Below are 12550 nucleotides of genomic sequence, written 5' to 3'. Positions count from 1 at the left end.
AATTTCATCAATAAATTTGCCCTCTAAACACACACACAGTACCTGCCAACAATAAAAAGATAGAATAATCTCTCCAGCCACCTATCTCTGGAGGGTTTCCTCACCTTTTTTGTTTGTTATTTCAGTTTTTGTTGAGAGGGGTGCAAGGGCAATCACTCTTTGGGTCTTCTTACTTTGAATAAAAAAGATGTGTTAACATAGAGGATGTTTAATAGATGATAAAACTCCTGTGACTTTCGCTTCACCTTGAACAGGAGGAGGGCTCTGGCCTCAGCCCGCACCGCCTGGCTCTGACCATGCTGATAAAGATTGTCAAGTCTCTGGGCTGCGCCTACGGCTGCGGCGAGGGCCACCGCGGACTGTCGGGAGACCGCCTCAGGATGCAGGTCAGACTCTTCTCCTCGCACTCAGCCGACCTCTGCATGCGCTTAATCAGCCCAGTTAGTGACGCTCGACGTGTATTCCCTGTTTATTTATTATTAAGCATATTGCTCCTCAGCTGTCATAAAAGTTTAATGAAACTGGAATGAATCCTACGAGGGGTTTGTAACATGAGCGAGGAGCGGCTGCGGTTCTATTTCCAAGCCGGTCGATATTTTTTTATTATTAGATGAAGTAGTGAAGATGAAATTAAACGCCGATGGTTGTCGCGAGTATCGATGAGAAGCGATGAAAATAGCCAGTTAATTCCTCTCTGACTTGACTTTATTTTTGGGAAAAACATTGATTCATGTCTAAATCTTCCATAATGCACAGTATCTCCTGTCCCACGTCTCCGTCTCTCCTCTCAGGCCCAGAACTGCCTGACCAGCCTGTATAAGCTGGACAAGCTGCAGTTTCGCCAGACAATGCGCGAGTATGTGAACAAAGACTCTCTCAATAACATTGTGGATTTCCTGCATGCGTTGCTGGGCTTCTGCATGGAGCCCATCACTGACAGTAAGTATATGGCGTGTGTGCAAGTGAGTGGGACTGAATGCAGATCATGAGACACAAAAAAAAAATCAGGATTGGAACAGCACTGGATTTGAATGCAGATACTAGTGCTGCACGTTACAATAAACTTTATTATTGATTTGTTTTCAATTTATCAAAATATCAGCTTCTACTAAAGTTAAAGTCAAGAGTAATGGTACTGTAGCAGTGCTTTGATAGAAACATAAAAGTCAACAACATGCTCACAATAACAATACTAACATGCACATTTTCTGCAGGTATAATGTCACCATGTTCACCCTCTTAGCTTAGCATATATTAGCATTTTGTCTTGAGCAAATACCTGCAAAAAGCTGCAAATGCATCAGCCTAAATTGTGCAAAACGGTGAACATGCCAACAAGATACCAGCGCCATCAGTAAGTTAGTGCTGCGAGCATGCTGACTTTAGTTTTTTAAAGCACTGGAGGGTTTTATTCAGCTAGGTGAAGAGTTTGATCTCCAACACAGGGAGAGCAGAATGTGTGTACAAAGTCCAGCTCTCGGCTGGAGCCACAATGCTTCTTGCTTGGCTAGAAAATGGCCATCACAGCTTCCAAAGAACTCAATGTGATCGTGTCTTTGAATTTTCTTGTTTTGGCTGATCAATATGGATTTTTAATTCCCATTGATATAAAAGCGGCACGTCTTCACATTGCAGAGGCTGGAAACTGTGAATGTTTTTTTGTCTCGACAGACAACTTTCAAAGTGGTTAGCGTTGATGAATTGACTACTATTCATATCATGAAGGTTTAATGCTGAGCAGAAAAAAATAAACTTTACACTGAAGTGAAGCTGAATCGTTCTCCTGCTGTCTCACCACGCACTTCGACTTTGCATTCCAGCGCTGTCTCTGTTTATATATCTGTTTTTTACCTTCCTCCTTCCACTTGTCTCTGCTTGTCCGTGTCCCCTTTTTGTCCTCCTCCTCCTCCTCCTCCTCCTGCTTCCATCCTCCCTCTTTTTCTTCGTTCACCTCAACGAGCTGAACCCTTCCCTCCTTTCTCACTCATCCATTCTGTACACTTGCCAATCCAAAGCTTCCGCCCATTACATCTCTGCTCAATCAGTGGCTTTATTGCTGAGCATTGACACACATTGCCAGATTTGCACTGACGTTTTGTACATGTTAACTACATGAAGTGATACAAAATACCGTGCAATTGGCAAGTTACCGAACCGATGAGTGTTTCGATTCTGAAAGAGAACAGGGCACGTTGTTTAGTTTTATTTTATTTTTTTGGTGTGTGCGTGTGTGTGTGTTATTTTCACGTGTGGCAGTCTGTGCGCGTGCGTCTCAAGGTCGCCTCCGCCCGGAGGTGGGGTGCCACGTCCTTTCTGACACCGCGTACATGTCTGTGCTGGCCTGATGTCAATCAACTTGTTGCCCCGCCTCTTTTCTCTTGCAGAGTACGGCAGTGCAGGTGAGAGGTCCAGGAGGGCGAAAAAAAGAAACATCGGTAGATACACATGATCAATAATCAATAATATTAGCAGTAAGATGCACATACTCACCTAATCAGACCTTTCCCTAGGCACCGCTTCCATTGCTGCACCCCTCACTCTGTCCGAAAAGTGACAAAACTCGCCTGCAAATCCAAAATTTACATTTGTCCTCTAAATCTGGTTTTTACACTTTTGCATAGACGTTAAGTTTCATCTAACTGGACCGAGGGAATAAGCCCCTTCTGTATGTTTTTATAGCAGGCCTTAGTCACTTGCATGTATTCCCTACCCCTACCCAGAATCCTTTTCAGTTTGCTTCTCCCCCATATGCTGTATGAACCCCTTTCCTTTGCCCCCTTCCCCTCCCTGTTCTATGGGCTCAGTGTTTTCTTTACTCAAGCTGGTCAGCTGTCAATAATGTTCTCACCCCCCACCACCTACACCCACCTCGCTGACTAAACCACCCCCTCCCTGTGTGATCCGTGCTCTCTCCCCCTCCACCCACCCCACCCACCCCGTTGCTTCCAGACAAGGCGGGCTTCGGGAACAACTTCACCACGGGGGACAACAAGTCGGTGGCCCAGAACATGGAGGCGGTGGTGGTGGGCTGCATGTTCAAGTGCCTCATCACCCGCTGCGCCTCGACCACGCACGAGCTGCACAGCCCTGAGAACCTGGTGAGTGTGTGTGTGTGTGTGTGTGTGTGTGTAAACCATCGGCCCATCTGCCTCGCTTTGATGATTTATTTTTTCATCTCCGCAGCTCGGTCTGGCCTTCACATACGTATCAGCTGTACTCCCTCTAGATTCTAGCTCTCATGTTTCTTCTTGCAGGATGTCGGAGCTGAATAATGAATGACTCTTCTTGTACCGAACCTAAAGAAGAACAATCACTGCCACCGCCTCAGTCAATAGAGACATTAAGTCACTCTCTGCTCTTAACATGCAGTTAAATGTGTTGGAATAGACCACTTTCCTTTTACTGTATCATACAGAGTGGGAGAGGGGTGAAGGAGATCATTTGGGTTTCATTGTAAGCTATGATAACTTGTATTCTTAGATTTTATTTCTTTATTTTTTTGGGGTAACACTTTATTTTAAGGGGTACTTTGATAAAGTTTATTTTAAGGGGTACTTTATTTTAAGGGGTCCTTGTTCCTGTGTATCAATTACAGTGTAATTACCTATGTAACCGTATGTAATAACATGTACTGTGGCCTCTCTCTGCACAAGCATTTCTTATTACAAGTGTAACAAGGACCTGTAAGTACACCAAAATACACTATGTATTTACAATGTAAGTACATGTTATTACATACGGTTACATAGGTAATTACACTGTAATTAATTAGGTAGATACACAGGAACAAGGACCCCTTAAAATAAAGTGTTACCTTTTTTTGTAATTTCAGTTTTTATTTATAAACACAGAAAAAGCAGGTCAGATAGATAGATAGATGGATAGCCCTTTACTGCATGTCATTCCCCCTCTCTCTGTCTCTCCATTTCCTGTCTCTCTCAACTTTACTATCAAATGAAGGCAAATAAAACCCAAAAATATTTTGAAAATAGAAGAAGAAGGGATACAGAAAAAGAGAAAAACTGTAATGATAAAAACTATTAAAGGGATAAACCAAGAAATCCCATTAGCCTCCATAGCGTAGCTCTGAGCAGCTCACGGCTCTGCTCCACCGTTCTAAAAATAGCTTGCACCCCATGCACCGACAATTAAAGGTAACGAACCTACTCCTAAGACTATAGGGATCTATCAACTATCCCTTTAAATAAACGATAATGATCATAATACTACAGGCAACTACCTCGCAGTAAGGTGACTCATAAAGTTATCCCAACATCCTGATATTACTGGCCTCTAATGAGCAATTAAAAAAATACAATACTACCTCCTGTTCTGCAAATGACATGTTTTCAATCACCTTTAAATAGTCCATACTGTACATTGCCGGTATCACTCCTCTAAGAGCAGTGAGGTGCTGTGGTGCTGGGAACGCCCGGAGGCTGGCGTGACTTTAGTGTACGTTGGCGGAAGATGACACACTTCTCAAGGCAGGCTTTATTATGGCACACAACCAGAGGACACCCACTCACAAGCTGGAGCCGGTTCCTTGACTAACTCCAGCGCACGCACACACACACACACACACACACACTGACGCATCGATGTATGTGGGAAAACACACACCGTTTGATGCTGACTCTGAGGAAATATCAACCCGGACTGTCAATTGTGGTCACGTCTCACTTCGTCATACACACACACACACACACATGCTGTTTAACTCATGCAGGCCCCTGTTCTTTCTCTCTCTCTCTGTCTCTTCTTTCAGGGTCTGTACTGCGACATCCGCCAGCTGGTGCAGTTCATCAAGGAAGCCCATGGGAACGTTTTCCGCAGAGTGGCCCTGAGCGCGCTCCTGGACAGCGCCGAGAAGGTCGCCACCACCAAGAAACCCGAAGAGAAGGAGGAGACCAAACCTCCAGGACCCAAGAGGTACTGACCGTCCCCTGACCCGAACGTGGCAACAAGTAAAAGTTGAGACCACGTGCCTTGAGCATAGACCTTAAAACCCTCCCCCTTGTAATGTAATTAAGTATTTCTCATCCAATCTCTCTCCCTTTCTGACAAATCAGAGCTTTGCTTCTCATCGCTCCTTGCATTTTTTTTATTTTCTCATGGTTATTTCTGTTCTGTCTGCATCTGTTATTCTTGCTTGAGTGACTGATTTGATGTTTGTATTTCTGAAATGATGTGAGCGACCCAGCCAGGAGGCGCCTACACGGTTTAAAAAAAGAAAATCAAACTCACATAACAGCATTGAAGAGATGACATAATAATAAAAAAATTGAAGTGCGATGAGACAGTAAAAGCAAATCTCACCGTCTTGTTTTTAATTGTAATGTTGAGCCATAATTACCTGTTTTTAGGGTTAGAAATAATCTTAGTTATGTCTGAAATCTGAAAATAAGGAGTTTAATGTTTGAATATGAGGCTAATAATTAAATATAAACAACACATATTTAACCTAGGCACATGGACATGTAGCTTTAACATAAAAGTAGATGTAATGGTTGATTTAACTGATGGGGAAAGTGAGTTTTTGATTGATAAACCAATATTTAGTTGGCATACTTAGTGATTTAATTATTTTTCTTTAAAGTTTATTTAATATTCACAAATACGAACCACATCTTGTTGTGAACATTATGTAAGCAGTGGTTTTCCCTTTACGTTTACTGCAAAAAAAAAAAGGAACGTAAAACTCAAAGCGATTAGAAACTTATAGGCTATAAGATGAAAATACACCCAATAATGACTTAGGATTGTTTCCATTCAGACGTGGAACAGACGGGAGAGTTCAGCTGGTTTGTCTGTCTGTCGGGGTGTGTGTGTGCGCAGGTCAGAGGCGGGTGTGTCCGGGGAGAAGGGTCAGGTGTCCAGTGCTGCAGATGAGTGTCGCAGCTACATCTCCAGCAGACCCCCCCAGACACCCGAACAGTGAGTGTCCACCCCACAGTGTCTCCATACAGCACCATGTCGTGCCCAGCTGCAATTTCTCTGCAAAAAAATAGGAAAAAAAAAAAAAAAAAAGACTCCTGTTGCTCCCTGTCCCCCTTAAATCAAAAAAGTGCTTCGTGCTAGAAGTTAAATCTATACAAATTTGTGAAAGCTGATGTTACATTTTCGTTTTCTCCCTCTCTGTTCCCTCAGTGAAGAGCAGATCCCGGGCGCTCTGCTGGGCAGGAAGGACTTCTGGAGGAAGATGTTCAAATCCCAGAGCGCCGCCAGCGACACCAGCAGCCAATCGGAGCAGGACACCTCCGAGTGCACCACGGCCCACTCCGGCACCACCACCGACCGGCGCTCCCGCTCCCGGTCGCGCCGCATCTCCCTCCGCAAGAAGCTGAAGCTGCCCATAGGTGAGAGCAGACGTTACGCAACAACTCCGACCTCCAGCCGCCCGGAGAAATGTTTACCTTGGACTTGTTCTCTTTCTTTTAGAGGCAGAGCTCAAAAAAGCGGCAGGTAATTTTTTTTGGACTCGGGTGTGATGACAAAAGCACTGATGCAGGAGCGAGCTATTAGAATGAATGCAAGTCACTCTTGCTCATCATGCCAACCAGTAAAACCTGTGACTGTTTCTATCCAGCAGCGCTGTCACTGAAAACTGTTTGCATGACTGGAGCTCCACTTTGCATTTGCACAAAGCCGTGGATCCTCACACTTAAAGATATTGAATATAACCAAACAGTCACTATTTTATTTTGGATTTGGGCTCGGGCACAGAAATAAACATCTTATTGTGGAATAAATATGAAGAATAGTTTATTTTAAAAGCTATTTCCCTCATATGTTTGCAGCAATTTATTCAAAATCAGTTTCCACACTGGTGCTGTACGTGTTAAAGCAGGAAAATATTGTTTGTCCTCAGTGCAAAGCGTCCAAATCATTTCTTTATATCAGCTCTGGTTACAGTTTCTATCTCCATGACCATACCTCATTACATAATGCTGTTCACACTGTCACCTTGAAAACTCACTGGGACATGATTATGTTCTGTTTGTCTGACATTAACACACTGCCTGTCGCTGGGGGGCCAAGTCACTTCATCTCTTTGGTCTGTTCTGTGTCCCCTTCTTGGTCCTCAGCATGCCGTGGGACTGTCCGCCTACCACTCACTCTCTCTGTCTTACGTATGTGGATGTGGAGCCATCTTCATACAGTATTGATGTCTATGTCTGGTCGTGTCGGTCATCTCTCCCAGTGTGCACGGTGTTCCAGACCCAGGTTGAACTGTGTTTGTGAATCCATCGCCCGACAAGAAATATTTTTTAACATACAGTCGTGGAAAAAATTAGGACACCCTACAGTATGAAAACCTTAGGTGTGTTTTTTTATGATCAAATTTGGACGTATGGATATTTAATATCAATTTTTACAATACTGGGAGATTCAAGTAATATAAATAAACAATTAAAACTGAAGAAAAGACTTTAAAACATTTTTCTATAAAATGTAATTCTATAAAAAATGGTGAGGAATAAATTAGGACACACCCACATTTATTCCCACTTAAAGATACCCCGAGAAGTTTGCTTTTGGTTATAAAAGAGTATCATATTAATGTGGATGAATCTACGTTACCCACACTTGTTAATGTGTCCATTTTCGATAAATATATCTGGATCGCTAGGTGACAGAAAAGTGACAAAAGACAGTCACAGCAAAGCAGAGGTACATTTAATCTGGATGAACTAAACAAAGTTTTCTGTCACTCCATCATACGACAGTGTATTTGCAAACACCGTTGGACCCGGGTCTTTTGTTCCAGTCACTTTTAAAAGAAGGAAAATAGTTAGTTTTGTTCCTTTTTTTTTGAATGAACCTCACCTCAGTCTGTGAAACCCCCCCTGGATGTGTGTGATGTCTGTGGACCAATGGTGAGTGGACGCTCTGCCCCTGTGTCTTCTCCTCCTCCTCTATTCACACATTGTGTGTCTGTGCATGTGCACTCTCCTTCATAACTGTGTGTAGGAAACTTGTCCTTTATTCTGTCGCGTTGTGTCTTCAGGTGCGATTTTTTTTTCTTTTTTCTTTTTTTTTCAAATTTGTGTGTCTCCAGGCAACTGGCTGAAGCGATCCTCTCTATCTGGACTGACGGACGGGGTGGAGGACCTGCTGGACATCAGCTCAGTGGACCGACTCTCCTTCATACGACAGAGCTCAAAGGTCAGAGGAGGGTTAACGGAGAACACAACATCGGCTGTGTATATCCAGTCCTGTTGCTTTAGTTTGTGTCTATGGGTGTGTTTGTGTGTGTGTGTGTGTGTGTGTGTGTGTTTGTGCGCCGCAGGTGAAGTTCACCAGTGCGGTGAAGCTTTCGGCTGAGGGAGGCGCCGCCGGGCCGGAGTACGGCAGGGACGAGGAGGAGAATTTCTTCAAGCGGCTCGGTAAATGGAGGTCTGGCAGGAGGAATCCATCCAAGCTTCACCACACAGAAGAGAAAGATGGTAGACCTCCCCCACCCCAGGGTGCCCCCCCCCCCCGCCCCCCTCTCCCACACCCCGCCATCGTCCTCTTGTCTATTTCTCTCTCTCTTTGTGTCCCAGCCTTCCTGTCTGTCGGTGTTGTTTCGTTGGCCTTGCCCTCCTCGCCCCCCTCACAAGTGGTGGTCTGTTGGTTCCTCCGTACGCCATCCTCCATCGCCCCCGGACAGCTTCCTGCTACACTCTGTCAGCCTGGATGTTTCATTTTCAACCCATCAAAATGTCTCGTTTAAGTATCTCACACTAGATAATATAAAAACAGCAAGATCACGTAACATAATCTTTATTCTTATAAATAAAAAGTCAAATGCACGAGCAATAAAACACACAGCACTCTGAGGTTTTTGCTCTTGCAGCCTTACTTGGCCTGGTTTGACCACTAGCTTATGGTGGCTAATGTGAGCTAATGTAAGCTGACATCTCTGGATCAGTTTGCTGACGTGCCAGCCCCGCTCTACTTGTGCCACTGTTATGTTGTATTTGATCATGTTGGACATCTTTGGTTTTGGCCTGAACCAGGGAATTTAGATTTTATAGGATTTTACTTGCTATAAACAAGTAAAATCCTGTTTATTTTACATTAAACAAACCATCAGTGTCACCGATTCAGTGATGGTTTTGAAAATGATTTGATAATAAACTCTGCTGTAACTTTCCAGACATTCAGATGTGTTGAAACTTCACCTCCTCTTGTCGTGTGAAAAGACTTGATGTTGTCTCCCCAACGGCAACTTATCATTATTTACAGCTCCCTGAATTTTTATTGCCCCTTTCTTAAAAAAAGAAGAAAAAAAAACATGGCAAGAATAGATAAATCTGATGTCATTTGTCAAAATTCTTCCGTCGTCCAACTCTGCATTTCCTTCTTTCCAACTGTGCACGTCCTCCTATCTTCAACAATCAACCCCCCCTTCCTCTTGTTCTCATTTAACTGTGGGAAAAGAGGAAAGCAGGTGTCTGGGAATAACTCATATCTACGAAAAAACCATCTTTCTGCTGTGAAGCATATTTCTGTGCTACGTCAAGCATGAGGCTGTCGGTGCTTTCTCGTCTCTTCTGTGGTGATGTCTGGTGGTATTTTCCGATGCCTGAGTTTCAGTGAAGTGATTAAAAAAACCGACTGGTCCACATACAGCTTTTCTTCTCTACGGCTATGGTTACACTTGTCATTTCAACGTGATTTAATATCTAGACTGTAAAAGTAATATCATATTAATTAACATATTTAGTGTAGATCTGAAAATCCAAGTGTAACCTCGGCCCCTGGCTGTGTGTCCATCTCTCACTCAGCTTCATTTGTCAGTGGCTCTTCAGTGCTTCTTGTTAAATGGATGGTGATGTTGCTTCATGCAATGTCTGGATGTAAATCTGCAGTGCTGTTGTTGACGGTCAGATAAACGACTACAACTCAATATGCATGTTTTAAAAAAGTATTCTCTTCACTTGTCCTGCTATACCCTCTTTTCTCCTCTCCTTTCCTCTCCTCTCTTCTCCTCTCCTCTCCTCTCCTCTCCTCTCCTCTCCTCTCCTCTCCTCTCCTCTCCTCTCCTCACCTTTCCCGTCCTCTTTCTCTTCTCTTTCCCTCCTCTTCCTCTTCCTTTCTACATCTTTTCCTCCAGGTCCCCATGGTTTTCAGGAGCGTCTCGCAGCCAGTCAAGAGGCCATGAAGAACAAGAACGTGGTGAATTTGGGCGCCATCCGACAGGGAATGAAACGCTTCCAGTTTCTCCTGAACTGCTGCGAGCCGGGAACCATCCCTGACGCCTCCATCCTTGCTGCTGCTCTGGACCTGGTGTGTGTTTTCTTTTGTTTTGCACACACTGCATAAATGCATGAAGTCATATCCATGCAATTAAAAATCTAATCTAATCTAATTCATCTTTATCTACTTTCTTGCATTTCCAGGAAGCTCCGGTCGTGGCTCGGGCCTCCCTCTTCCTCGAATGTGCCAGATTTGTCCACCGCTGTAACCGCGGCAACTGGCCCGAGTGGATGAAAGGCCACCACGTTAATATCACCAAGAGAGGCCTGTCGAGGGGTCGGTCACCTATAGTCGGCAACAAAAGGAACCAAAAGCTCCAGTGGAACGCCGCCAAACATTTCTGCCAGTGGGGAGACGTGAGTTTAAGATCCAACAGATTATTGAAGGTGACATTTAATGATAAACAAGGATTCAATAAATGTAAGTGCGTGTCTTTATGTGTTCCATCTGCTCAGGCAATCGGCACAAGACTCAGTGAGCTGTGTCACTCTGAAAGCGAGAGCCCTGCCAACATCCTGGGCTACATTTATGATGAAGAGACCAAACGGAGGATGAGAAAAGAAGACGAGGAAGAGGACTATTTAGACGACAGTGAGTGGTGAATATTTGTGTATTGCTATTTTTTTTGTTTTTTTTTGTTCAAGTTTCCATTTTTTTAATCCATATACATTTCTGCATCAAGATACAGTCAATCCTACAAAATGTGGCTGCCCCTTCGCTCTGAAGATGGCCGCCTGCCAGCTCTTGTTGGAAATCACCACTTTCCTGCGGGAGACGTTTCCCTGCCTACCACGCCCGCGCACCGAGCCACTCGTGGTCAGTACTTTCACAAGCGTGCAAAAATATATGCATGCGTTCAGTGCTTTTCTATCTTCCCACAAAAACACCATTGCTCTCAAGATTGTGTGAGGATGTTTAAAAAAGAGAAATGCAGCTTTATTTATATAGCGCATTTCATACTGTACCAAGGGGCAACTCAATGTGCTACATAAAAACAAAACAGTAACAGTAAGTAAGAGTAAGAATTGGAAATAAAACATAAAAACATACCATTTTTTAAAAATTTTAATAAGACCAAAATAGTAAAAATTGGAAACATTAAACATACAATTAAAAGCAAGAAAGAAGAATAAAAGAAAGTACAGGAAAAAGAAAGAGAGAGAGAAAAAAAAGATTCAGATCCAAGATTAAGATTTAGATTGTGTGTAGTCTCTCCATCCATCTAATGATGCTCTAACCATCCCTCTGCAGGATCTCGACAGCTGCCGCCTGCGTTTGGACCCCGATCTCGGCCGCCATCGCTACGAGAGGAAGATCAGCTTTGCGGGCATCCTCGACGACGAGGACGGGCACGACTCGCTCAACAGCAGCAGCCACACGCTCAAGTCCGACACCACCTGCGACGACAAGAAGCCGCAGGAAACTCAAGGTGAGAGCCGCCGTCGTGCAAGCCAGGTGTTATTTGTTTCGCTCCCGCCGTTTGGCTCGTTACTCACTGATGATTGTAGATAATCTCTCTCCGCTCCCACCCTCCCCAGCTCCCATCCGTAAGATTCGCATCGGGGGCTCCCGGCTGCTGCAGATCAAAGGGGCCCGCAGTTTCCGTGTGAAGAAGGGCGGCTCCCTGTCGTCCATACGGCGGGCGGGGAGCCTCAAGAGCACCAAGCTGTCACGGCAGGACTCTGAGTCGGAGAACGAAGAGGGTCTGCTGTCGCAAACGCACAGCAGGGACACTGTCACTGACATAGGTAAGTGGAAGGAAGTGTCTTTAGTGAAAGGAGAAATCACATACAGGATCATTTATAAAGGATGGCTAAAGTGTGTGTCTGTTTCTGGATGCAGGCAGCCCCTTCAGCACCAGCGAGCCCAGCATCGAGCCAGAGGGCCCGAGCTCAGGAGGAACAGAGGAGAACTACCACCGCAACATGTCCTGGCTCCATGTATGTGTGTCAATATGGGTGGAGGTAGTGGATGGTGTCACTTTCACATACTGACCTCTCCTCCCCTAACCCTCTCCTCTCCTCTCCTCTCCTCTCCTCTCCTCTCCTCTCCTCTCCTCTCCTCTCCTCTCCTCTCTGTCCCTCTGGTGTCTTCTCCTCTCCTCTCCTCTTCTCTCCTCTCCTCTCTGTCCCTCTGGTGTCTTCTCCTCTCCTCTCCTCTTCTCTCCTCTCCTCTCTGTCCCTCTGGTGTCTTCTCCTCTCCTGTCCTCTCCTCTGGTGTCCTCTCCTCTCCTCTCTGTCCCTCTGGTGTCTTCTCCTCTCCTCTCCTCTCCTCTCCTCTCCTCTCCTCTCCTCTCCTCTCC

General features: G+C 44.7%; 1 protein-coding gene across 1 annotated transcript in view; it reads left to right on the top strand.

Moving 5' to 3' along the window:
- Window positions 1-12550, top strand: part of unc80 (unc-80 homolog (C. elegans)) — a gene marked incomplete at both ends in the record, with an annotated part of 45450 nt that overhangs the window by 11717 nt on the left and 21183 nt on the right. Inside the window, 16 exons of the mRNA XM_083985277.1 lie at window positions 255-386; window positions 792-939; window positions 2385-2435; window positions 2950-3098; window positions 4769-4932; window positions 5839-5937; window positions 6151-6359; window positions 8063-8169; window positions 8294-8450; window positions 10106-10278; window positions 10392-10604; window positions 10704-10839; window positions 10931-11064; window positions 11500-11677; window positions 11787-12000; window positions 12095-12188. Of these exons, the coding sequence (XP_083841403.1) occupies window positions 255-386; window positions 792-939; window positions 2385-2435; window positions 2950-3098; window positions 4769-4932; window positions 5839-5937; window positions 6151-6359; window positions 8063-8169; window positions 8294-8450; window positions 10106-10278; window positions 10392-10604; window positions 10704-10839; window positions 10931-11064; window positions 11500-11677; window positions 11787-12000; window positions 12095-12188 (2358 nt within the window). The remainder of the gene's footprint in view (window positions 1-254; window positions 387-791; window positions 940-2384; window positions 2436-2949; window positions 3099-4768; window positions 4933-5838; window positions 5938-6150; window positions 6360-8062; window positions 8170-8293; window positions 8451-10105; window positions 10279-10391; window positions 10605-10703; window positions 10840-10930; window positions 11065-11499; window positions 11678-11786; window positions 12001-12094; window positions 12189-12550) is intronic.

This window comes from Trachurus trachurus (assembly GCF_905171665.1).
Source record: "Trachurus trachurus genome assembly, chromosome: 2".
In the NCBI taxonomy this organism is placed as follows: Eukaryota; Metazoa; Chordata; class Actinopteri; order Carangiformes; family Carangidae; genus Trachurus; species Trachurus trachurus.
Note: the sequence above shows the minus strand (reverse complement) of the source record. Positions and strands in the feature narration are given on the sequence as shown.